This window comes from Pyxicephalus adspersus, chromosome 6 (genome assembly GCF_032062135.1).
Source record: "Pyxicephalus adspersus chromosome 6, UCB_Pads_2.0, whole genome shotgun sequence".
Lineage (NCBI taxonomy): Eukaryota > Metazoa > Chordata > Amphibia > Anura > Pyxicephalidae > Pyxicephalus > Pyxicephalus adspersus.
Window position 1 is genome coordinate 42,593,955 of NC_092863.1, and position 25,738 is coordinate 42,619,692.

Sequence of the window (25,738 nt, forward strand, 5' to 3'; positions counted from 1 at the left end):
GTGCCTATTATGGATCTTAATAATAGCTTTCTCATCACACATCTAGAAATCTGTACACATGCTCAATGACAACCTTTGTCAAACCTTTCAGAGTTAGGGGTCTCCCTAATACCAAAACCTGACCCCTTCCCCACAACCTACATGGCAGTATGAGGGTCTTGGCCGCCCAGGCACTAAATCATGGGAGAAAGAGAAGGTCATATGTCAGAAGTACTGGGTATACATGACTGATGAATGAGCCAGTGATGTAGAATGGGGAAGTCTGGTATTAGAAGCAAAGAAGGTAGATTAGAAGAAATTAGTAGTTCTGAATGGGGAATGTGACTGGATTACTTTAAGGTAATGTTCACTCCTTGTAATTGCTATCGGGCCAGCTCTCCTTCAGTTCTTACAGAGTACCATACATCAGATTGATTGGGAACAGAGCAGACCTGTACAGAATATTACCAGCTCTATAGCCGTATCTAACCTTATGGTTATATTAATAATCCTCATCATAAAAGAGGGTGAAGTCAAACCTCCATCTTTATGTTTATTTATAAAGACCTGGATCAGGAAGACAGCCAGCCTTCCAGTTCATGGAAGGAGAGAGCTACAATTGCATACTTCACAATTTATTAATGTGAGCTCTTGAAACTTTTGGAAAAGCAATGTATATATTTTTACCTGGCCTATTATTCTAGACAGTAGATGGTGAGGATTCCTGCACTTTGTTTGCTATAACTAAACAAGCCTCACAGCATCAGCTAAATTAATGTTCAACTTTTTACCAAATACTCTTATTTATGGGTCAGCATGTTCCTCGGGTTGTCCCCACCAATACACAAACTGTACCAGAAAGACGTGATGGTGGCAGGTTTTCTCACCTACCTAGAAGTTAATATACCCCTCCTTGCTTTATCGGGATTGTGCAGCCAGAGATGGAGTGCTGTGGACGGAGAAGTTTTCCTATCAGGATCATATAACTCACACAGCCTCAATTGCCTGCCCTAGTTATGAGATGACAAATGCCCACTTTTTATAGATCCCCCCCCCCCCATGTCCTAATCCTAATACAGACATCACATCACTGGAAATAATCTTTAGTGATGAATGGATGAGCGCTGTACACACAGTGCCTGCCCTGTTCTATGGAGTGAGCTGACCCTGCTGTCGTCTCTTCCATGGGAAAGTACAAGGACCATTCATCAATCTGCCATGATGGAATGATGGACGATGGGAAGGGACTGGTGTAAACATGTCAGATTTCCACCTGACACAAGCATGACCGTTCATCTCAGACAACAATCATCTGACGTGTGTAGAAAGCTTCATACCTACCTCTAAAAACCCCGTAGCCACTTTTTCTGAGTTCTCCCAGGTGGTCTGTACTTCATCCACGCATGGCTACCACAACCTCCATTCATTGCTATTGAAGTCACACAACCACCAACAGTGAAAGGTCTTCCCATAGGAATGAATAGAGATTGGTCATGTTGCGTCCCCTACCTCCTAGATTGTAAGCTCCTCGGGGCAGGGTCCTCTCCTCCTCCTGTGTTACTCTCTTATCTGCCTGTCATTTGCAACCCCTATTTAATGTACAGCGCTACATAATATGATGGCACTATACAAATACTATTAATAATAATAACTGGTCAGCAGACACACCAAGCGATGGGCTGTACACTGAAGATCCATGGGGAAGTGTAGGACCTGCAGAGGGTGCAGGGGATACTTTTAAAGTGACCCTGTCATAAGTAGAACATGGGGACCGCCACTGCTGACCTCTGTCCCTTTCATGCCAAGTTTCTGCTGTACTACAGATGGTGGAAACTGACAACTTCCTAACATTTATTTACAGAGTTCTAGTTCCCAAGAAGTATGGAAAGGAGACACAGCCAGCCAGTTAGTAGTATTACCAACCAGCAATGGCGGCCCCCATACTATTATATGATGGGGTCACTATAAATGATATTCATCCTCTATTGTGCACCCAATGGCAGAACTTTATGGTTGTGATGGAGCGCAGGGTTCTAACCCATGTCATGTGACCATCGTGTCTGGGACAAGGAGATGTGACACCCAGCATGTTACAGATCTTACCAGAACAGCAGAAGAATCATCCATCGGGGACAGGACCCAACATACATAGACACACAGCACATCGCCAGGCTGCTAGCATTTCTGGGGGCTCAGCCACAGCTGCCCACCACACTTTCCCAAATGAAGACACTTTAATATTATTTTTAAACAGGGTTTATATAGCACCAACATATTACGCAGAGCTGTACATTAAATAGGGAGTTCAGCTTTTTTTTATCTTTTCAATGATCAGGTACCAACCAGGTGACAACACCACACCAGGGTGCTAATATCACAAGGATAGGATAGAAAGCAATAAAACACTAACAGGTGCCAAACCCAGGTACAGTTCTACTAATTAGGAGCTTATGTTGCTATCTCTGCATCTGGCAAACAGAGATCACATGACTTCCGGCGGCACAGGAAGTGCTAGTAAATCTCCCCAATGGGGACACAGACAGATAACAGCTGACAGCACTACTAAGCCCCGTTCTGGCTGGAGTTGAGGGAGTAAACAGATGAAATGCAGAGATCACACAGAGGATTACAAGGGGAATGTGTCAGCCATGATCCTTCATTCTGACGTCACACCGTCCATGTGCAGCCTCGCTGTCAGTGTGATGACGTCAGTCAGGTGAGTGCAGCTCCTATACGGCTCCCCACTCCCCGCCTGTACTCCTTAGCACACCCGGCTGGCTGGACGTCAGCCTAACACATACCGCCATTCCCCGGACACACAGGTCACCTCCCTCCCCAGCCCGAACACCACACAGCCGCATCCCGGCGCGGCTCCCATACTTACAATTCCTTGATTAAAACCATTCTCCGCAGCGACCGCCGCAGCTCCTGTGCGGCACCGACGTCACACGACGCTTTCCGGGAGAGCTGACGTTTCCCCGGACACGCCCTCCGAACGCAATGACCACGCCTCATTTAATTTTTCATTGGTCACTAATCACGGTCTGAGTGCCATGCTCCGCCTAGTGATACTTGAAGCCGCGCCCACGGAATGCTGATTTGTGAATGCTGACATCTGTCAGAGCTGTGCGGGTAGGCCGTGTGAACGCTGTGTGAGCGCTGGCTGTATACCCCAATGTCTCCCGAGCACCTTATCCACGGGGCACATAGCGCTACAGCACCCCTACCACACAGGCTAACAAGATAAGGGGCCCAAAGTATAAAGGGTAGAAATGGGAAGCTTCCCTCACTTGGGGGCCCTGTGTCAGGTGCTGGGGCCCCAGGAGCTCTTAGTTTGGCTGTGGGCTAGAGACCCCGGAAACAATTTCTAAGGCAAAGTGAACTGGCTGTGGGGCCCAGACATTTCTGCTCCTCTTGTACTACAAATTTAGGGCCCCACAACCCAGGGGCCCCAGCTACTTGTAATTAAAGTCACAGACCTGCACCCCAAATGCTAGGGTCAGACTAACGTTTACTCCAAGTGATAGCAGCACCCGGCTCACAATTTTGGTTTTGGGGTGCAGATAGGCACAGGGGTTGTTGGGTAGGTCATGTGACCCCTCTGCATCTGGTGACCCCTCACTAGAGAAATGACCCCAATGGGACACATTCTGCAGGACTTCCGTCAGGCAGGGACTAACACATGGAAACAGCGCAGTATTTATTCTGCATTGTTTAGTAACCCCATCACTGAAAGTTGTCACTAGTGACCAGAACCAGCATGCCATTTGTCTTACTGTACAAAGGTGTTTTCTCCACTAGCCTACAGCTCTATATATTATTAATATTATTCTTCAATGCACCAGCTGATCCATATATATTATTATTCCTCTAATTCAGGGATGGAATACGGGGTCTATAAAACAGGGCATGGACAGTCAGCCTAAAGTAAGGGAGAACATAGTTGGCTGTAACTATTTTAGATAGGTCCTACTAAGTGATAACGTATTTGTTAAACTAGATCAGTTTTCCCCAACCTTTTGCAGGTCGCGGACCACTAAATGCATGGACTCCGGACCGCGCAAGCGTGGGGAGCTGGGTGTCACTCAGAGGGGAAGAAACTTCCCCCCAGAGTGACATCATGATTCCAGAACCTGCCCAGGCCTGAGCCTGCGATGGGAGGTGGGTGGGTTGTGTCCAGAGACATAACCAGCCCACCCCCCTAAACCCGCAATGTCTCCTGAACACGTGATTTGCAGCTCTGGCGGGTGCAACCCCCCCCCCCACTGGGGTCCTTTTCCTGACGCTGCTGGGGGGTGCATCGGCCAGAGCCGCAGCCCACCTGTAAGACGGCAGTGGTCCGCGGACAAGGAGTTGAAGACCTCTGATCTGGATGAGGGAGTAAGAAGTTCAAGGTGGGTTCAAGGTGTTTGGATGTGGCAGGGTATGTAGCTGAATAGCAGAACTTTCAGGAAAAAAAATATTACCATTATGGGTGAAATGCCTTCAATCCATGCACAAAGCCGTGAGTCCCACGCTCAGTTCGCCTCCTTTCCAGTGCTGGAATAAACGAGTTGGGCATTTTATTTCATCCAGGTTCTTCTTCACCTCACCCAAACTTGCACTGAGCAGGCCTGAGATCGGGTGACTTGTCTTCCTGAAAATGTAAGAAAAAAGTGCACCTTTTTTGTTGGTTTACATATTGGGAAAGCCCCTGATGAAGTGTGCCCGATCTTCGTCATTCGCAGAAGAAGCCAGCCAGCAGCCTTCTGGCATATGTAATCTCTTTACTGCCCCAGTAAAAAGGGACGGGGAGGGCCCTAAAAAACATTTTTAGAATTATATAAAAGGAATAGCCACCCTTTTATATAATGATAAAAATGGGATAATAGTAGAAATGTGGCCAGATAGGCAATGGACACATATTTTTAACAAGCACTAAATAAGTATTTATACCCCCATGCTGACCTTTGTAGCTGCAGGTACTGTGGATCAGTTCATCCTCGAATTTCCCTGGGAAAGCAGTGAAGAGGTTTGAGTCAGGTCTGGCGTCTCTCCCATCTTCCCTGTAGTTTACAATACAGATAAATAGGCATTCAGTGTTTATGGGGGGAGCTAAACCATCACGACAGAACATGAAAGTAAAAGCTTTATTTCTTGAAAGGTTAGAGATGTATTTAAAAAAAACATTTTACAGACACAGTAACAAAAGGTTTTATCTCTTCCCTAAGCTTTTCAAAATTAAAGTAAAGGTGTTTTGGTAGGGTAGGGTTAAAACCTTGATCCTATTCTTTTTGCTGCTCATGTCCTCATATGTTATTCCCTTTCTGCAATAAATCCCTGCCTGTTCCCTTTTTTTTAGTGGTACTTTATCCTGAAGTTTACAGAATAGAAAGTAAGGGAATATCTCTGGAAGACACATATGACAAAATATAAGAACACTAACAGGGTTTTGGGCTGATACCCAGTGACCTGAAAGTGATTTGCAATGGGCAGCACAGCTCTGATGCTACAACACGCTGCAATGTGTTACAATGCAGCCTTAGCACAACACTAGTTAATGTGTAGTTATTTGCTTTACATGTAGGTTTAATCTGACTGTTTAAAGCTAAATATCCTGCTACACATTTTACAATAGCTGGAGGTCATTTAAACCAGGAAAGCAGTCACTAAACACTTCCATGTAGTTTGACATGTAAAAGATTTATTTGTAGTGTACACAATTGCAGTGTTTTCCTTGTAAAACTGTGCTGTGCTTCTCACAAGGGAGGAGATGACTGAAATAAAGCGTTCCAGGGAAGACGACTGAACAAAAATCATATTTTTAAAAAAGGACAATCTATGCAGGATTATTCCAATAATGCTAACATATGAATTTGCTTTTACAGAGCAACTTCAGCTGTGCAACTGGATGGGACAACAAAGTCCCTGTTCTTGTGCATGTGCCCTGCGCAATGCTTTAATACCATGCATGCTGCACTTTTTTCAGAATACCAAGAATAAGGCCTGTTAAAATAGGACAAGTTTGAGGTCTGGGAGGGTAGAAAATGGTTGGCAGAGTCTGGCTTTTCAGATGCTTTAATTCTGAGGAATTTTGAATCAGCTATAAGCAGCTTTGTGAGACTGAGCCACATTGCAGCTACACTCTGTCAAAGCAGTTGGTGTTCTGAAAAATTCCCAGCTTGACATGAGCTATTACCTTGTTTGGCAGCTTTTTCTCACCTTGTTTTCTTATCACAAGAAGTAACTAACAGCTCACACTAAATACACATGGTCACACAACAACACATGGTTATATATTAGCAATAAAAGGTGAGACTACATCAAGCCCACCAATCTCAGGAGCCCACCAGATGTCTCCTGCTACCTATACAATGCAGCCTGGGGCTCAGGTTAGTAAAAATCCAGATCCTCAAGCTTGTAAATATGAAGAAAATTGAAAACTTCTTCTAGAATCAAGCATTTTTAGATAGCAAGGGATTAACAATCTGATATATGTTTTATAGAGGTAAATTCAGGGCAGAGTGTGTCTGCTGCTTAGTGGCATATTTTCTAAAGCCCAGGGGGTAAATGTCACTAAGTAAGTATTCCAATAAGTAATTTGTGGTTAGACTAATTAACATAGCACCACATCGCTTATTTATACTTATTGATCCAATTTTGTGTCTAACCAGGATTTTTCCAGTGCCTTACTACAACAGATGCAAAAAATACAATTCAAAACAGCTTAAATCTTTTATTGTATTGCCTTATATAAAAAAACAGTCAAATTTGGCACATATAACAAGTACAATGTTTACATCAAAATGTCATAATATTCTTTTTGTTCATGACGCGTTTCACCTGACAATATTTATCATCTGTGTCACATTCTCCATATGTTTTTTCTTTCCAAGACACTGATTTCACTTAACATCAAGTTTGATTTATTATATTATGTATTTTAGTAATTCACAGTAATTCCAATGACTCTCATTCACAGCTTAGAGTAAGGTGACCCCAGTCCATGCTTTTAGCCATCACATTTTTAATGTAAAAAACTTTTCACCTCAGTGATTAGAGAAAAGACAATAACATGACCTTTTAGGTTGTGTTCGCTTGGAGTTCAAAATAAAAACTTTGGACCTTTGGTGGTAATCACCTTAGCCACTCTGTACAGAGCTCCAGGATCACCCACTCTCCCAGGCTCCCAGTTTTTTGCATCTATTGAACAGCTCAACAACAACAAAAAATTCACTTGCCAAGGAATTTTCAATAGATTTAGTGTATTTCAGGTCTGCAGATTCTTCAAGAAGAAGTTGTTTAAATGACCCTACATTTGTGGTGAATATTCCCAGCAAAAACAGAGACGAAACGTTACAGAATCTGTGAAACAACCATATCTTACATATTTTGGTATTAAACTGGGGGACCAAAATAAGTACTGGGCTCCCCATATGGTATTCAAAACTTATGTAGAGTGTCTACGTCAGTGGAAAAATGGAAAGGGATTGAAACTTGGTATACCTATGGTATGGCGAGAGCCCAAAAATCATAATGATTGTTATTTTTGTGCTGTGAATGTAAAAGGTTTCAATCATTACAAGAAAAACAAGTGGGAGTATCCTGATTTGAAATTAGCAAGATGACCTGTGCCGAATGGTGCTGATGTTCCCATACCAGTGTTCAGTACACTCCCTGATATTCCTGTATCTGACATGGAGGATATACAGGGTTTGGAGTGTAATCCAGGAGTTAGCAGTGCAAGTGAATATGAAGGAAGTGTTTCATCAAACCAGCAGTTCTCCCAAGAAGAGTTCAATGATTTAATACGTGACCTAAGTCTGTCAAAACAAACATCTGAACTTTTAGAGTCCAGGCCAAAAGAAAAGAACATTCTGAGACTGGAAGCTAAAATAACAGTTTATAGGACAAGAGAGGTGACACTCCGACCATATTTCAGTGAAGATGGAGACTTTGAGTACTGTTGTAACGTCCCTGGACTACTAGCCCATAAGGGAGTACCAGAATACCAAGCAGAAGACTGGTGGCTTTTCATAGAAAGTTTGGTCACTCAACAAAACTTAAAGAAGAATATGAAAAAAAACTTAAACTTAAACTTTAAAAATTTGGGTGCTACTATGAGCATAAAGGTATACTATCTACATAGCCATTTGCAAAAATTTCCAGAAAACCTTGAAGATTTCAGTGAGGAACAATAGGAGAGGTTCCATCAAGATATAAAGGTGATGGAAGAAAGGTATCAGAGTAGATGGGATAGACACATCATTGCAGACTACTGCTGGAGCCCTCAGCGTGATTGTCCTGATCATCAGCATAAAAGGAAATCATACAAACAGAGTTCAATTACTTCTTTGTGATTAGTTCTGTAAATATACTGAATATAGAATATATTGACATTAGGTATTTAAAAAATGTAATTTTGTATATGTAGGCATATCTAGTTTAATTTTGCCTAATTTTCATGTTTCATGAGTTTTATATGTGGTTATTATTGAGGTCAATTGTTCAAAAAAATTAAGCCAATCCAGGAAAACCAATATCATATTTGGAATCTGTGCATCAAACATAACCTAAAATGACTATTCGTTTTGGCAAGAAAATGTTTGTTGACCAGTGTTTTACTAAAGAACTGGAAAAATCCTGATTACACACAAAATTGGGTCACTAAATAAGTATTGAAGCAGACTCATGCTGAACTCTATAGCTGCAGATCCCTACGGAAGAAGAGAAGATGTAGCTGGTCAGAGGGAATAAAGGTGTGCTACCTCTTCAGGTTGTGATATCATCTTTACAAGGAAGGTGGGCTGTTTGAATGTGGTGTGGTTGTAACAATGTAGGTTTGTCTCTGTAGAGAGACTGCATGCAACCTGCTACTGCATGCTTGGGAGTTTGGGGGTAACCGGATTTACATGCGGATGCCATGTGTTCCACATGTAGAAATTGGTTCCCAACCTCTCCCGTTCAATTAAATGAGAGAGGACAGGACTGCCATTGAGTCAGCGGCAGAACAGGCTTACCACAGGTCTGAAATGGCCCAAAAAGCTGACAGTCTTGTTGACCTTTTATGACTCCTATTGAATTCCAGTGATAAAATTAGGATTAGCACAGAGAAAGAAATGAATATGGCTGTCTGGTTTAAGGATTACTTGTGGGATACTGGAAGGGGAATATTTGGTTTTGAATAGACTAAAGGCCCATACACACTGTTTGGTTTGTGGTAACACAAATACAACGTGTTCTGTGAGTTTTGTCTGAAAAAATGCAGATGGCCTCTATTTTAATGCACACTGATATGCACTGACAACTATTTTCAAAGGGCTGCCCAACATTAGGCACAAAGCACATCAACAAAAGCAAATCCACAAACTACAAAACACTATGTTATGAACAAGTCAAAAAATGTTATGAACAAGCCATAAGATGCCAAAACAGTATATAACCAACCTATAAAATAACCATAACCTGCAGACAAAGGCAAGATAAATTGTGGCCCTGTACAAAATACCAATATACCTGAGGGCACCTCCATGTCTTCCACTGTAACTAGGTAAAGTACACATACTGGCAGGGTAACTAGAGACAGTATAGCAAATTCCTCAGAAACTGTGAACACTATACATGGCATAGCCAATCTAGATAGGGGAATTACTCTGGTCATCAATGTAACTGGGCAATAAACCTGTAGGCTTGTCTGCCAGTGTAACAATGACCAAACATTATTAACCACTAGTGTAGGGTGAGCACTAATCTGACCATCAGTGTAACAGAAGGCACTACACTGACCACCAATTAAAAAACAACAATACACAGACTATCAATACAATATAATACATTGACTGCCAGTTAAACTTGGGCTCAACACTAGCTGTCAGTGTAACTGTGGGCACTAGATAGACTGCCAGTGTACAGGACATATAGGACAACCATACTTTTAGTACTAAACAAATCTGCCTGGTAAATTTCTTACCTTCCTCTGTGCCCACCAATCTACTGTGTTGAGGAGCGCCATGGCCTCATTCATGGATAAGCCATGTGGCATTCTCTAGCCATCCAGTGAAGTATGGCATAAACTGTTTTTCTTTACTGTCTAACACACGTCAAAAAGTTTTTATATAAATCTGGACATGGTCAGGTTTTTTTTTTTGTGGTCTGTGTTTCTTCCAAAGATATCATCTGTCTCTGTCCCAATGACAAGTAAGGGGAATTCACTTGAACTGGGACATAATTACATTTTCCATATTCTGTTATTATTTATATAAATGTTCATTTTCTTATGATTACAAAGAAACATCTTGTTCAAAAATAAGGTCATCAAGGTCATCTTTATACAGAACAATAGACATTTTATTGCTGTATGCTTTTCATATTCAATAGTATTAACAGGATGATGAATGTTTGTCAGATCTCTCTTAATACCTCCTGTCTGGGAGGATCTGCGCTTCCTCTGATCATGTGATCACTGGAGAATGAAGCCTATTGACTATGGCATGACATCTCATTTCACCTCCAGCTTTACATTTTGGGAGAGGCCGTGTTTTTATTATAGGATTATGAGGACTGACTTCAGATATGAACACCACACCGGGCTACATCAAAAATTGGAAAAGAAAAAAACAATTACTTTAAATTACAGAATAGCTTGAGTAGCATTTTATATATTTAAAGAAGCTGAAATTTCCCTAATTTTGCAAGCTACCATTCACTTAAGCTTTTCCTATAATGCAGTAAACACATCTGAAAATCAGAATACTTTGTGCTTTTTTACAAATTACAAGTACAACATTACAACAACATGAATATCTTGAGGAGACGTCAGTCTGTGTGTAATCAGGGATGACAGAAGAAAGTGCTGCTTATTATGAGCTCCTTCTTGTCTGTGCACATGCGTATTAGGCTCTCGGCCACTGAATAAACCTTTCTCCCTCGAAGCAGTAACTGACCTTCTTCTTGTTGATGCTGCTCACCACATCTACCCAATGAATGCCTCAGCCTAATATCTCCAAATGTGCTGAGACTGCTAGGAATATTTATAGAGGGTTCTATATACTAAACTAGTCCAAAGCAATGACGTGCAGCCAACATTAGAGAGATCGTATGGTAAAAGAGGCTGCAGAAAATCACCGTGGGTTTCCTCCCACATTCCAAAAACATGCAGCTAGGTTAATTGGCTCCCCTCCCCCTGGAACTTGACCTTAGACTGTGTTAAAAACATTTGACTATGGTTGGGACATTTAGATTGTGAGCACCTAGAGACTTGACTATGGACTTTGCACAGCGCTGCATAATATGTTGGTGCTATATAAACACTGTGTAATAAGAATATAGTGTATAATATATACAGGTAGTCCCCAGGTAAGGAAATCTGACATACAGATGACTCCTACATACGAAAGGGGCTTCCCTGCTCCCTTGTGTGCAGGACAGAGGCTTGGAGTGGGGGGGGGGGGGGAGTTTGCATGACTTGCAGAAGAAATCTTTTGCTGAACCCTGCTGAGACTGAGCTTTTTTTTTGCTTTGTTTGTGATTAGCTCACAGTGAAGATTTTATACAGTAACTGACCCCATGCTGCCTAATAATATGTTGAGACAAACATCTGTCCTAATTGCATTTATTAAAATAATGCACCTGTTCCGACTTACATATAAATTCAACTTAAGAACAAACCTACAGTTCCTATCTCATATGTAACCCAGGGACTACCTGTATATAGTTTATTGTTAACCTAATAACAGGCATATCCACTTATTTTTGTTCCAAAATTCACAAAATATAGGAAACATTTTTGTTATAACTTGGACAAAGAAATGTATTATATACACATGTGATTTTTCTACATGTATTTAGGTAAAGATTGTAAAGGAGGCTGCTGGTTGGTAAGCCTGTGCAATCAGCTATTTTTTTTCTATTTATAAAACAAGGAATCTGACATTCCCTCAAACACTCCCTGGTGGGAATCAATTACTGCCATTGAAACACATGTCAGGGAATGTCTGATTCATGGTTTTATAAATAGAGCCCTTTATGTATTTCAGGTAAACATAAAGTATTCAGTATAAGAAGCAATCACAGCTTTCAGCTGCAGTGTAATTATATGGTTACATAATACTGCCCTCTAGTGTTCAAATAGTAAAATAGCTTAACTGTTTCTTGAAAAAATATAGCTGTCAGATCCTTGCTCAAATAGTGCATGCTAATGTTCCTGTAATTGTTGTATTTGCAGCTTTATTGCACTTGGGTGCGGGGATTACAAGAGCCTGATATCAAGGCAGCATTCACTACATACATTTTATTACCGAATACTTTAAGGACTTCTGTGTGACGTATAACTGCATTTCTCTGTAGGTTTTACATGTGCCTAGAGTTCAACTTTAGTTCTTTTAATAAAATGCAAGGTAGCACCTAGGCTTGCACTTATCTGCAGTAAAAGTAGGTTACACATTATGGTAGGTAGGTTATAGGCAACTGATTTAAAGTGACAAGTAGGGACAATGTTGTGTTCTTGCAGCTTACCTATACAAATTGTTGTACTAAGCCCCCCTGTATCTATTTACTCTTAATCTCTTGATATCTTTCTCTGTAATCGCATGTACAGCAGCGCCTAGATTGAAGAAGAAGAGCACAGAAGCATTAGAAGCTCTGCTAGATGCACACACTTTTATAAAGAACATGCTAACAGGAGAGAGAGCAGACTGATGGCTTATTGGCATCATGGAATTCTTCCAGGAAAAAAAAGTTTCTGGTATGTGACTGTGCATAGGCACTTTTCTGTATACAACGTCATGGCTGAGTACCGTATTTTTCGGACTATAAGACGCTCCGGCCTATAAGACGCACCCAATTTTAAAGGAGAAAAACCTAGAAAAAAAAGATTCTGAACAAAATACTAAAAAATCACTCTGTGTCAATGTATCGCCTTCTAATCACTCTGACACAGAGTGATCAGAAGGGGATACATTGACACAGAGTGATTAGAAGGGGATACATTGACACAATGTATCCCCTTCTGATCACCCTGTGCCAAAAAATCATACTCACCCGATACCGCGATCCCGCGATGCTGTGGGCTTCTTCTTCTCCTCCTGGCTGCAGCGCGTGTCTCCTCCTCCTCTGAGCGAGGAGAAGCCGACACGCATACCCCAGCGATCCCATAAGCAGGCTGATGCAGCCTGCTTACCGGATCGCGAGGGCACGGGTGTCGGCTTCTCCTGGCTCTCCTCCTGGCTGCAGCGCGTCTCCTCCTCCTCCTCTGAGCGAGGAGAAGCCGGCACACGTGCCCTCGCGATCCGGTAAGCAGGCCGGATCAGCCTGCTTATGGGATCGCTGGGGTATGCGTGTCGGCTTCTCCTCTCTCAGAGGAGGAGACGCGCTGCAGCCAGGAGGAGAGCCAGGAGAAGCCGACACCCGTGCCCCCGCGATCTCATAAGCAGGCTGGATCAGCCTGCTTACGGGATCGCGAGGGCACGGGTGCCGGCTTCTCCTGGCTCTCCTCCCGGCTGCAGCGCGTGTCTCCTCCTCCTCCTCTGAGCGAGGAGAAGCCGGCACACGTGCCCTCGCGATCCGGTAAGCAGGCCGGATCAGCCTGCTTATGGGATCGCTGGGGTATGCGTGTCGGCTTCTCCTCGCTCAGAGGAGGAGGAGACACGCGCTGCAGCCGGGAGGAGAGCGAGGAGAAGAAGCACGCAGCATCGCGGTATCGCGGTATCGGATGAGTATGATTTTTTTAAATTATATTTAACATGTATTCGGTGTATAAGACGCACCCACTTCCCCCCCCCAGTTTTGGGGAAGAAAAAGTGCGTCTTATAGTCCGAAAAATACGGTATTTAAAAAAAGCAAATCTGGAGCAAGATTTAGGGGTTTCAAGGTGCTACTCAGCTCAGCGATCAAAGCCTCCTCTCTACCAAAGGGCCTGATTTATTAAAGCTCCTGAAGGCTGGAGAGGATACACTTTCATCAGTAAAGCTGGGTCATCCAGTAAACCTGAAATGTATTTCTTAAGTAATTTGCTATTTGTTAGCAAATGTTTTGAATCCTAGACCAGATCCATTTCAGGTTTCCTGCATCACCCAGCTGCACTGATGAAAGTGTATCTTCTCCAGCCTTGGAGAGCTTTAATAAATCAAACGCAAAGTGTCCACCTCAACACAGAGACGTGGAACAATGCATGATAAGTCTGCAATGGAGAAAGACCAGCTGCAGGGAGAGCGCAGGAAACATTGGTGACCAGACTTTTGTCTGCCATTTTTAGGGCACTGCTTCCAAAATCTTAGGTCACCATCCTGCCTGTCTGGCAGGACTGTGCAAATCTCAGGACTGGCTAGAAAGCAATAAAACCTTTGACAGATAAAACATCTCTTATACGAGTATTCCAAATGTGTATTTTGCAAAAACTCAACCCAAAATCCCCCTACAAAGCAAACAGAGCACATTGAGACTGTAATATCTGTGGAATGGACAGATGGATTATACATGAAAAGATTGTGTTTTCAAATTGCTTTATTCAGATCATGATAATGACTTCATACTGCCAGGTAGGGAAACTGCAGCACCATAGAAAAAAGACAAATATGGCTTCAACAATGTTTTAGCATTGTATCTGGTATATGACACATCATATATAGTTTCATGCTTTAATAAACACAGATCACAAAGAGATAGGCCAAATGCCTTTGCAGTTTCAATAAAAAATATGAAATACTTTGTACAAGGTAAATTTTATATTATATAAAAAAGTTTAGTGCTGCCCGGGAAAAAAACACGGTTTAATTTACAAAGTCAAAATAGATCAGAGACACAGATACAACAGCTTGTTATGATACTCCGCAGTCTTGATATGAGTGAAAAGTTCTCCTTACAGAATAGTAAAGATCATCTATCGCCAAACCCACCGCTACACAAACACGGATGTATTTCAAGGGCTCAGTTCACAAAACATGCATGCAGCTTTTTTTCCTTTTAAACAAAGTTTTATTTACAGAATTTTGGATTCCATTCAGATCATGGAAGTCATTGCAATTAATACTATCAACAGCCCCTGATTATTCAAAGGGATCAAAATGTTTTGCATAGGGATATGTGAATACAACAACAGTGTCAAGCCCATAGCTACAAAATACAAATACAAAAAGTGGTTTTGTAAACTGATCAGTGACTAAAATATTTCAAGGAAGCGGGGTTCTGTTATGCAGAATTCTGTAGATCTAATGCAGACTTAAGACTTCAGCCATTCTGGAACTACATGTCCCATCATGCTAGTCAGCTCAACAGCTGGACACAAATCAAACTTCTGCTATATGCTTTAGAAGAAATGTCAGCAGTATTCTAATTACTAATGTACAGCATCGCTAATACAAACAAGTCCTAACCACGTTTTTTACTTGGAGTTGCAGGATCTCTAAATCATGTTACAGTCAGTATACAGAAAACTAGATTGTTACATAAAGTGCATAATTCTACATTTACCCATTAAACAAGAATACACCTATTGTGATTCTGTAGGAGAAATGATTCTGTATTCTCTGTATCAATCGCTATAAAGAGCTGAGTCAGCATAAGTTACAAACTGAAATGAAGGCTCAGTTCGTTCCTGTTTGTGCATCCCCAAATCTGCACTGATGTTGATACACAATGGGTCTGATTTATTAAAGCTCTCCAAGGCTGGAGAGGATACACTTTCATCTGTGAAGCTGGGTGATCCATCAAACCTGCAATGGATTTCCTAAAATCATTTTCCATTTGCTAGCAAATGTTTTGAATCCTTGACCAGGTCCATTTCAGATTTGTTGGATCACTCAGCATCACTGATGAAAGTATATCCTCTCCAGTCTTGGAGAGCTTTAATAAAATAGGCTCAATAAATTAATGTTTCACTGAATTGAATTGCATCCTTTGCATGGAGACGTAGCAATGTTTCCTTATTTGGTGGAGAAATTTACTATAAACGTTCAGAACTGCTCCTACTGGCATCATATTCACACTCTGCTAACTTCTGTATGGCCTAATTCTTCCAATGCTCTGACTTCACAACTCTCCAGAAAAATACTGGGTGACCATCCTCATGTGTATTAAACTAAACACCAATGCAGATGCATAAAAAAGCAAACTGATGCTTTATGTTCAGTAATAAACTATTAATTTTGTAATGCAAGCTGCCCAAGTAACTGAATTTGACCTGGTATTAGCCTCATGCAATCCCCTGCATAGAAGAGTTTAGAAAGGATGAATCAGAAGCCAGTCAGTTGTACTGTGGTCCTCATGTGCTAACAGGATATTAGGAATGGAGAACAGTGACAGAGAGATTATCAGTCTTTTGATTTTCTATTCATTGTCCAGTCAATGGAGAGGAATGAGATCTGTAACTGAGAAATTACAAACCTTTTAGCATTTAAAACAGCTTCCATATGTTTTTCATATTTGTATTGAGCTGTTTTTTTAAAATGTAAATCTAAACTGTTGTAAATGTATGAATCACTCCTGACCAGCTTTAGAACAGAAGCACCTTGCTGAAGCTGCCTGCCTACCAGCATGCAAAAAAACCCGAATCATACCAGCAAGCACAAATCTTGTAAAACATACAGTAACACCTTTATCTTGTTAACAATGAAAGGATTAAATGCTGCTTGGTAACAACCCACTTAAATAGTAAAGACACAGAATAAATGATATCTTGAGTTGAAAGAATTAATTATTCCTATTTAGTGCACTTAAGCCTTATAAAGAGCACTTAGACATCGATCATATTATCATCAAAGTCTCAAAAGTGTTTAAACACCAATTAAGGCTAAATTATCAAAGGTATGTATTCCCACAGGTCTGTAACCTCTTACCAGTGATTATGTCACCCTTAACATGAGCCAAGATTTGTTCCTCTAGCTTAGGTTCATTTCTTAATATCTGGCTTTGCTTTACTGATGTTAAAGTTTTGTGCTAGAAAAATTCTTTGTTTATCATGACTCCAATTAGTAATTTTTGGTGGATTACAGAAACAAACATTGGATGTGTCTTGGCATCAGTCAGAATTTGTCTTTACTGTCAGAAGTTTATTTTATAGAACATTCATTAACTGTGTTTGACACATGTATAAATAAAACAGAAGAAAATGCCTTGTTTTTAGGCTCAGATTGATACAAAATATATCCTATTTATTATTAGAAAGGGTGTTTGAGTTATTTTCAGATTCTTCATCACTTGATAATTGAGTCATAAGATTGTATGACCGTTCCGGAAAAAAATACATTTTATTGTTTTCTAAAGTTTCGCAACCTAATGAAAAACTGCATTTTACCCTTAAGTAAAAAAAAAAATACTTAGCCACCTATCAAACCTTAGTAAAAGAATAATGTGACATATGTGTATTTTTCACAAAACTATCATAACCTTTTACTGGTCAAATTCATTACTTGAGCGCAAACAAAACTTTCCTGCTCAAATAGACCTTCGGATGGACAATCTGAACAAAAACCATGAAATGGACTGGGTCCCCTTAGCACCTGCTGACAACATGCTAAAGGTCGTTTATTCTTGAGACTGATGGAGATTTAGTAGAATAGAAAACGGCTAACATAATCAGTACTGTAGAATTGCAATACTTATTCTCAGATCCCCAGGCGGTGTGTTCTGGAGGGTATTTACAAACCACAAGCCCTCCCTACCATAGTGGAAAATGTGCTTTTGTACAACTGTGAACTATAGAGGGGTGTACAGATGTTGATCCCAAAAAACTTTAATAAAAAAATTGTACACACAGATATTTACTGCTTTCTAGATATCTCAAAGATGAAAAGAAATTCTGAAATATTTGAATCTAGTTTTAGATATGTTTTTCTATGATTTATTGATTGATCACCTAAGTGGACCTTGTTGCTGCTGACTCTGTTTTTTTGGTAAACCTAAGAAACATTTTCATCCTATGATTTATTGACAATCATTATAACCTCTGCTTCACGTGCAATATTTTAGTCTGTCACTCATGAAGGCAATTGGACAAAAACAATATACAAATGGCAATACAGGCTTAAAAGTCGTAGAAAAGACAGTTCAACATTTTGAAGAAGGAAAGAATCTCCCTGGTGATAGGAACTTGTACCCATTTCCAGAGGACAGTTTTAAGCTGCGCAGAGAACCAGGCATATTAAGAGATGGAGTGGTTTGAGTTATATTTGCTACGTTGATGTTTTCTGTGTGTTTGTGTCCATTTGGTGGATTTGGCTGTGAAGCATCAATCTGCTTTCTCTGAGCAGATAGTTCTTTAAGTTCAAGGTTATCTACAGCCTCTTCTTTCTTGCTATGTCGTGGAGACAGATTTAATAAACTAAGAACGTCTTTCTTGGAAGTCATTGTTCCTGGAGTTCCACGTAGGATTTTAATTGGACCTGATGTATGCTGAGGACCACTTGTCCAGAACATCTTTAGATTGTGAATAGCCTTCACTTTCTCATCAATTGCAGCAAGTTTTAATTTATCCAAATCTGGGGCATCAGCGGGACTTGAACGTGCAGAACCAGCAGAAGAGTATGAAAGTGCTGGAGATGAGGTACTTCCCGCAGGAGATTGATGACCTGAGCTCGGGGATATATTTCGAGGTGACCTTGAAATATGGGAACTGTATGGGGAGCTAGGATATTTTAATTTGAAGTGAGGAGAATCTGAACTTGGAGAAGGCTGGTTACTGTGGAGACTGGCTGCTTCTTTTAGAGAACTTTCAGAGTTTGCTGGGCTGTTATATCCTGAGCTCACCTTCTGAAGAGAAGAACTTCTAGTTGGAGGTTTTGGTTTCACAGTAACAGGTGACGGCATTCCTTTTTGGACAGGTCTACTAAAAGCACTTGTTTCCGACGACCTGAACAAAGAACTACCATTTGGGGTTGTAGCACCATCAGGTGAATGACTTGTTTTGTTCAAACTTCCACTTCTTTGAAGACGTTCAACAGCAATCAAATGGCTTTGAGTCTCTTCTAAAATCTTTTGAGCCAGCTCTTCAGGATTAAGTTTAGGATTGTTCTCTTCTTGAGATTTCACTGTACTGTCTGTTTCTGTACTTGACTGATCCGATTCCCCAGTATCGGAGCTTGTAAGTTTTCCAACTTTTTGGAATGGTGAGTTTGGACTTGGAATGAGAGCTAGTTTAACAGGTGAGTTAGGTGTGCTTATACTACCCTTTGAGTTTACAGAAACTTGTATTGTTTCCTGAACAGTGCCTTGTCTAAGGTTAGGATCAAGGCTTTCTGTGTATGTCAAAAGAGGTTCATTGCTTATTATAGAAAATCCCTCATACTCCTCCTGTTCTTCTTTACCTAATGACATCTGGGTTTGTGGGGAAGACTGGCCTCTTGCCGAGGTCCTGAGAGAATAAATATTTTTTGGTCTGTCATGCTCTTGACGTAGTTTGTGTTCTCCTTCAGGTAAGCAATCTGGTTTAGAGACAAAACTCATTGACGAGGCAATGGAACTTAGACTGTAGACTGAGATAGCATCTGAAGCCATTCCATCTGGACAGGTTGGAGAGAATGGATGACCAGGATACCCTGGTGGCATTGGGTTAGACACAGACTGTGCAGATGCCAGTGATTCAAGTGATGAAGAGCTGTCAAGACTAAGGCGTTTTGGAAGCTCAGTAGAATCTAAATGAAAAGAAAAAATGATTTATCAATTTTTATATATTGAAAGAATATGTGGTCAGATTTTGTAATGTTGTAAGTGAAACAAAAGTACATATTTTTAACCAAAATGAATGAAAATATGAATAAAGTCTGAACAGTACCATCAAAGAATACCAATTAATCTCTTGGAAAACATCTAAAATATCTGCAGTTATGGGCTGTGAAGTAGTAATATGGCTCAACTATTTTAAAGTAAGAATATACTCCAAAACATTTATAAAACAAAGTTGTGTGCTTTTCATATATTCTTTTTACTTTGGTTTCATGAAGTCTCTGAAGGAAGCAATGTCCCATTCAGTCTAATAGATTAGTATAAAATAAAAAATGCTGGAAGGAGGAGGAAGCCCTAGGTCTATCCAAGAGCGTTTTCTGCAACATCACAGAGAGAACCCTCTATAGGACATTGGAGCTTCACATCATATTCTGCACGGCAATGTTGGTGAAACTTGAAGAAGGTCCAGCTTACATAAAAGACATACAGAACAATAAAAACGTACCAAAGAGAGCTAGGAGAGATTGCAGAGCAAACTGCATTGTCCTTTTGTTGGCTTGTTTGCCAGTTTTCAGAATGACTTCCTCCTGGCCCACTTCACATAAATCAAAACCTAGAAGAAAAAAAAAAATATGATTTGAACTTTTTGAATAGAAAGACTGAATGAGGATCAACATCATTTTAAGGAGTGCATGCCTTTGCTTCTTCAAGTGTGTATTAATATATTGTGTAATATTATATGTGTATTGGATAGTAATTCACACTAAAGAGGCAAAGTCCCTTTTTCCATTCAGGCCACATTGACAAAATCTGCTGATGAACCACTTTTCCCTAGCATGTTAGTCTCCCGTGCCCATGCTCCCACATTGCCTCCCTACTCCTCTAAATCCACTAGGTAAACTCAATTGTTGGATAATGTCTGAGCTCAAGGAATGTTATTGCAACTCTATCACACTATAGTGTTTGGACCCAGCAATGAGCTACAAAAGCTTGTGAAAGGTCACATGATCCCAAAGACAATAGACAGAGAGGTCTAATGCCGCATAGTGGTGCACAAGTAAAGCGGCAGTACTTTTCTTGGGAAGTGGTTATTAGAAGACACTTAGAAGCTCTTTTTCTTAGAATTTTGTAACTGTACTGTAACACACCAAATGCACACAGTGTTAATAGTCTAAAAGAGAGTTTGTAATATGTATGTACAAGAATGTATATTATATTCCATAGATATTTTTAGTTCATAAATGTATTCCCATCCAATTGATGAAAGAAGTGACTGGTATTCTGTATAACAGAGCAAAGGGCTACATGGAGGAGTTACATAAATATTGATTATCCTAATTTTTACATTACCCTGGGCAGTGGTGGAAGGTATTGGTAGCTTTTCCACACATGATATTCTTGTTATGTAATGAAAATGTTTGACATACCTAGTGCTGCTAAAAACTCATGACATCCAGGTAATCTCCAAAGTTGAACACTGATAGACACCTGGATGGGAACTGTAGAAAAGTCATGTTCTTTGTCTGTTTGTAACTGAACCAGGACTTGATGTAGCTAAAGAAAGAAAAAAAAACCAAAACAATGATTATATTGGGTCAATCATAGGCACCGCATACAAAACAAAAAGCCAACAGTGGTGAAGCATTCACTTCACTGACCTCTGCTAAATCAACTAATTCTCTGGTTGTCATGTTGATTCATTATATTCTAAATACATCTTTAAATTCAGAAAATTTCAAGTCACTGGCTAAAAACAAGTGTATAGCACATCACGATAACATTTGGCACTGTCATAAACCAGAATGCTTGGTAAAGGAATGATCTACCAATGAACAAATCATAAACAATGTCCCTTTTGTTATAGCTTTCCTCAAGGATAACTACTAGAAAGTATTTAGATGGATCAAAAATTGATAAATTGGTGATTCTCTCAATGTGATCATCCTTGTCTCTTGCTCTAATTACCCTATAAGTCTGAAAGTTTCAGGCATCCTTAACTATGCCATCGAAAAAAATCAGACATTCTGACAAATGATCCTGCAAAAGCAAAGTTTGGTTCAATTAGGCAATCATATTTAGCAACAAAGGTATGTCATATAATCCATTGTATTCTGCCAAACTGAATATTTTCACACTGCCTGTCAGCAGGAATTACCAAGATTTGTTAATAGGCTCCCAGATATTAGATTGTTGTTTTCCTATGTGGTGTCACTATAGATATTTGCATTTTGTCATATTACATACAGACAAGTAAGAAATGGGATAATTCCAACTACCTATTAATTAGATTAGGTTAAATCTAAACTTTACTTACCACTCCAACCATATTTTTAACAGCCTTCAGAAGCCAGCAGATTACAAGCAGAAAAATAGCATTTAGCACAGGAAAAAGAAAAGAGAAAATAAGCCTTAAAATGCGAGCAAAGGTTACAGTGCAACATGTTCATTCATTTGTGTTCATGCTAAGAGAGATTAGCTATACATAGTCATGCAGCCACACTTAGCAGCCTCCGAAATATCAATAAAAGCTGACAATCCTAACTTTACATAAAGTGCCATTCTTTCTGTCCTCCTTCCCAGCTCATAACAGTTCCCCTGTCACTAAGACAAACAAAGTGCTAAGAAGAACATGCAAATGTTCAGTATAACACAACAAAGAGAAACCAGACAAGAGAATTAAGAGAATAATTATGATTGAGTGTGATACATTTTTAGTTTTAGGGGTAAATGTGTCTACGGTCAACTCCTCTCAGGTACTCCATGGCAAACCCACATTGTAAGCAATGGAACCCATTTATGCACTGCTTGTAACAGTCGGACCATGTGAGGGTTGACTTGTGAGAAGACCCAAGCACTTAACTGGGAAGTGATCACTACGGCAAGAAGATTTATTCAATGAAAGTTGAATATCTCTTTATGTCATGGACCAAGTCACACTGGATCCTGAGTCTGTGTCTTTTAGAAACTAATAGATAAGCAATAAATCTTGCAGTGGATTACTGCACTATTGTGAATGACATAAAAAGATATATGATTGGCTGTGTCCTGGTATACAAGCTTCACAAAGGCAAAGGAAGATAAACAAACAATTGGCCTGATTTATTAAAGCTCTCCAAGGCTGGAGAGGATACAATTTCATCAGTGAAGCAGGGTAATCCAGCAAACCTGAAATAGATTTCTTCAAAGCCATTTGCTATTTGCTAGCAAATGTTTTGAATCCTGGACCAGATCCATTCCAAATTCACTGATGAAAATGTATCCTCTCCAGCCTCGGAGAGCTTTAATAAAACAGGCCCCATGGCTCAATGCTGCCCAAATATATTGTACCTGCTCTTAGCACAGCCCTTCAGAATACAACACAGCTAGCATGCAAAAAGAACAAGCAGCCCAAGCTGTAAATCTAACCACATCATTTTACACAGACACACGCACCATAAATGAGATTTGCCTCTATGTTAAGACTTTGCTTGCAAGACCATACACAGATCAGCTTTAATTGCAATGTAATGGACAGCCATAGACAAATGATGCAGAAGTATAGATTATTCAAGAAGCATTAATATTGATCTCTCTGCTCAGAACCATGCCTGCAGTTTCCCATGCATTTATGGTGTTGGCTTCAAGGGTGTTAGCAAGAGTTACAGTGGCTTGATAAGTCAAATTATACTAAAATATAGATGCTAGCAAAAATATAACAGGTAGAGGTTGATGTATAAAAAGAATAACATTTTTGCCTATTGTAACCTGTGTAATTGAGATGGGCATCAGTTCCATTTTTCTACAAAGCTTTGGCATATGACTGCAAAGCAACAATAATGTGCAAAGTGCAGCAACCCACAATAACAAGTCAGGGAGCAACTGATTGGCCAGAAGAATTCTAATACATCACTTTGAGTTACTGCACTTTACGCATTGCATTAATAAATAAGCTGTTCGTCTGATAAAGCTGACATTATTTTCCAGTGTTTCCTAATGAATGCAGGTTACAAAAAGATGAATGGGTTCCATTCCAAGAACGCACAATTGTAATTTAAATAAGATGCCAAAGCAAACCCAACTTACCCGATTAATCAGCTGTTCTCCAGTTTCTGAAGCTGTGATAAGTTTACAAAGTGCCTGAAGTGCTGCATGTGGCAAACCTGAAATGCAATGACATGTTAATCACCTTAAGGCTAGATTTCTGTGATGCTCATAAACATTAATATGGACCTGTTCTGAGTGGATGAAACCCCTTCACAATTTTATTAGTTTGCTATTAGTTTTGCTTTTGTTTATTAGTTTTGCTTATTCTAGCACTGTGGACATTAATTGCCTGATATATTAAAGCTCTCCAAGGCTGGAGAGGATACAGCTTCATCCCGGGTGATCCCGGGTAATCCGCACACCTAGATTTGCCATTTGCTAGCAGTCCTCAGTTCTAGACCAAATCCATTCCACGTTTTTTAGATCTCCCAGGCTCACTAATGAAAGTGTATCCTCTCCAGTCTTGGAGAGCTCTAATGAATTAGGCCCTAAGTCCTCACAGACATCAATTGTGTTTTTATTCCTAAGTACCATTTAGCAAATACATGTGAAAAAAAGTGTCCAGCAATTGTGCAGTGGATTTCTGCTCTGTTACAAAGAGGGTTATTATTGAAGAACAAGTGCCGGAATTTTTTTTTTTATTTTGTTCACCTGCCCAATGTTAATGCAAATTATGCTTTTAATTATGACAAATGTAACCCAGGGAATGTCTTTATACATGAATCTGGGATGAAGCTGGTCCTGGATTGAAAACATTTGTCACCTAATGAAATGATTTTTGAGAAATCTGTTGCAGGTTTGCTGGATCACCCAGATTCTCCCATGATAGTCTATCTTTCCAAGTCTTGGAGAGCCTAATTAAATCAGGCCCAATGTTTCAGTATACCTGTGGGTAGACACAACTTTATGGGCACATGCTTGTGGTACACTCCTCATATAGGGTCATTTATAGCAACAAATTACAACAGACACTCATTTCAGGTATCTGTTACTGCTTCTATCAGTCCTTCCTTAGCTTGTTCCAGCAATTACAGTTTTAATGAGGTGTGCTATTCTATGTCTAACCATCTTGTTTGCCTGAATTCATATAATTTTTTTGTGTATTGTTCTGAAAAATGTATTTACAAAAGAAGTTACCTAAAAGGGACTGTATGGTTGTACTGCACTGTTGTAGACGATCACCAGGATCAGATGTGGGGAAAAATACTGCTGCAGGGAGACCACTTGCTGGCGGGTCAAGGCGAAATCCTACAGCTGTTAACAATGACTGCCAGCCTTGTACTCCCCCCACTTTATTTTCTACACTCTGCTGGGAAGTGTACATGGAGTTCCGCTGTCCATTCTGTATCCTCTGCAAAGACTTCTCCACCTACACAGCAATAAAGAAATGATTCACAAAGATTATCACTAGCAATGGATTATCAATTTTGCCAGTCACAAATATATTTTCTTATTATAAAATAAGACACTTTTCTAGTTTGATCATGCATTAAAGTTTAGTTGGGCCTTTAGGGTTCAACCCAATGTACACCCCAAAAAGGACCAAAATTGTGATCTGTGGCTTCCAACATCATATGCATTCAAACGATCCAAACAGGTACTTATGGACAAGTCATTACAGTCACCTGATTTGTTAAAAATACACATCATCCGATCATTTATACCCATTCCATGTGAATACAGCTTACCAGATGCAACAAAACTCTAAGAGCATCTCTTGCACGGTCAGGGTTCTGGAGGATCTCGGATAAGGCTTGACCAATAAGCGATGATGGACTGTTCAGCTTCACATCAGTTCCAATAAGCATGTATCCTGTACAACATTGTCATAATTAATAATCATACCCGTAACAACATAATCTGGAACTTTATTTATAATGTATTGCAAATGTATTGAGTTAGATGATTAATTTACTGTAGTTCAGCTTTTTTGCAATATAAAAAAATTATAAAATGAATGAAATTAAATGAAATGCTAAAGGCCGAACAAACAATCAGGCAGCACAAATGTGATATCTCCCAATCTCTTGATATTAGCAGTTATTTTGAGCAGTGCCTAAATGGTCTCACACTGCAAATATACAGACACAGGAATCACATTACT

The 25,738-nt window shown here is 40.0% G+C and overlaps 2 protein-coding genes and 1 long non-coding RNA gene across 6 annotated transcripts in view; 1 reads left to right on the forward strand and 2 right to left on the reverse strand.

The window, feature by feature from the left end:
• Positions 1–2,962, reverse strand: part of PITPNB (phosphatidylinositol transfer protein beta) — a 31,035-nt gene extending 28,073 nt beyond the window's left edge. Inside the window, exon 1 of the mRNA XM_072415456.1 lies at positions 2,864–2,962. Within this exon, the coding sequence (XP_072271557.1) occupies positions 2,864–2,883 (20 nt within the window). The 5' untranslated portion in view covers positions 2,884–2,962. The remainder of the gene's footprint in view (positions 1–2,863) is intronic.
• LOC140333645 (uncharacterized) overlaps positions 2,486–25,738 on the forward strand; it is a 37,050-nt gene continuing 13,797 nt past the window's right edge. Inside the window, exons 1-2 of one of the 2 annotated variants that reach the window (XR_011921405.1) lie at positions 2,486–2,695; positions 12,554–12,700. This is a non-coding gene — a long non-coding RNA (uncharacterized lncRNA). Of the gene's footprint in view, positions 2,696–12,553; positions 12,701–25,738 lie in introns of those variants that run through there. The other variant, XR_011921404.1, reaches the window with a different exon arrangement.
• TTC28 (tetratricopeptide repeat domain 28) overlaps positions 14,440–25,738 on the reverse strand; it is a 333,992-nt gene continuing 322,693 nt past the window's right edge. For 2 of the 3 annotated variants that reach the window (XM_072415452.1, XM_072415454.1), the window contains 7 exons: positions 25,323–25,447; positions 24,772–25,003; positions 23,674–23,750; positions 21,926–21,949; positions 21,039–21,165; positions 20,117–20,224; positions 14,440–19,580 (listed from right to left, as the gene is read on the reverse strand). In XM_072415452.1, coding sequence (XP_072271553.1) covers positions 17,998–19,580; positions 20,117–20,224; positions 21,039–21,165; positions 21,926–21,949; positions 23,674–23,750; positions 24,772–25,003; positions 25,323–25,447 — 2,276 coding nt within the window. In that variant the 3' untranslated portion in view covers positions 14,440–17,997. The remainder of the gene's footprint in view (positions 19,581–20,116; positions 20,225–21,038; positions 21,166–21,925; positions 21,950–23,673; positions 23,751–24,771; positions 25,004–25,322; positions 25,448–25,738) is intronic. The other variant, XM_072415453.1, reaches the window with a different exon arrangement.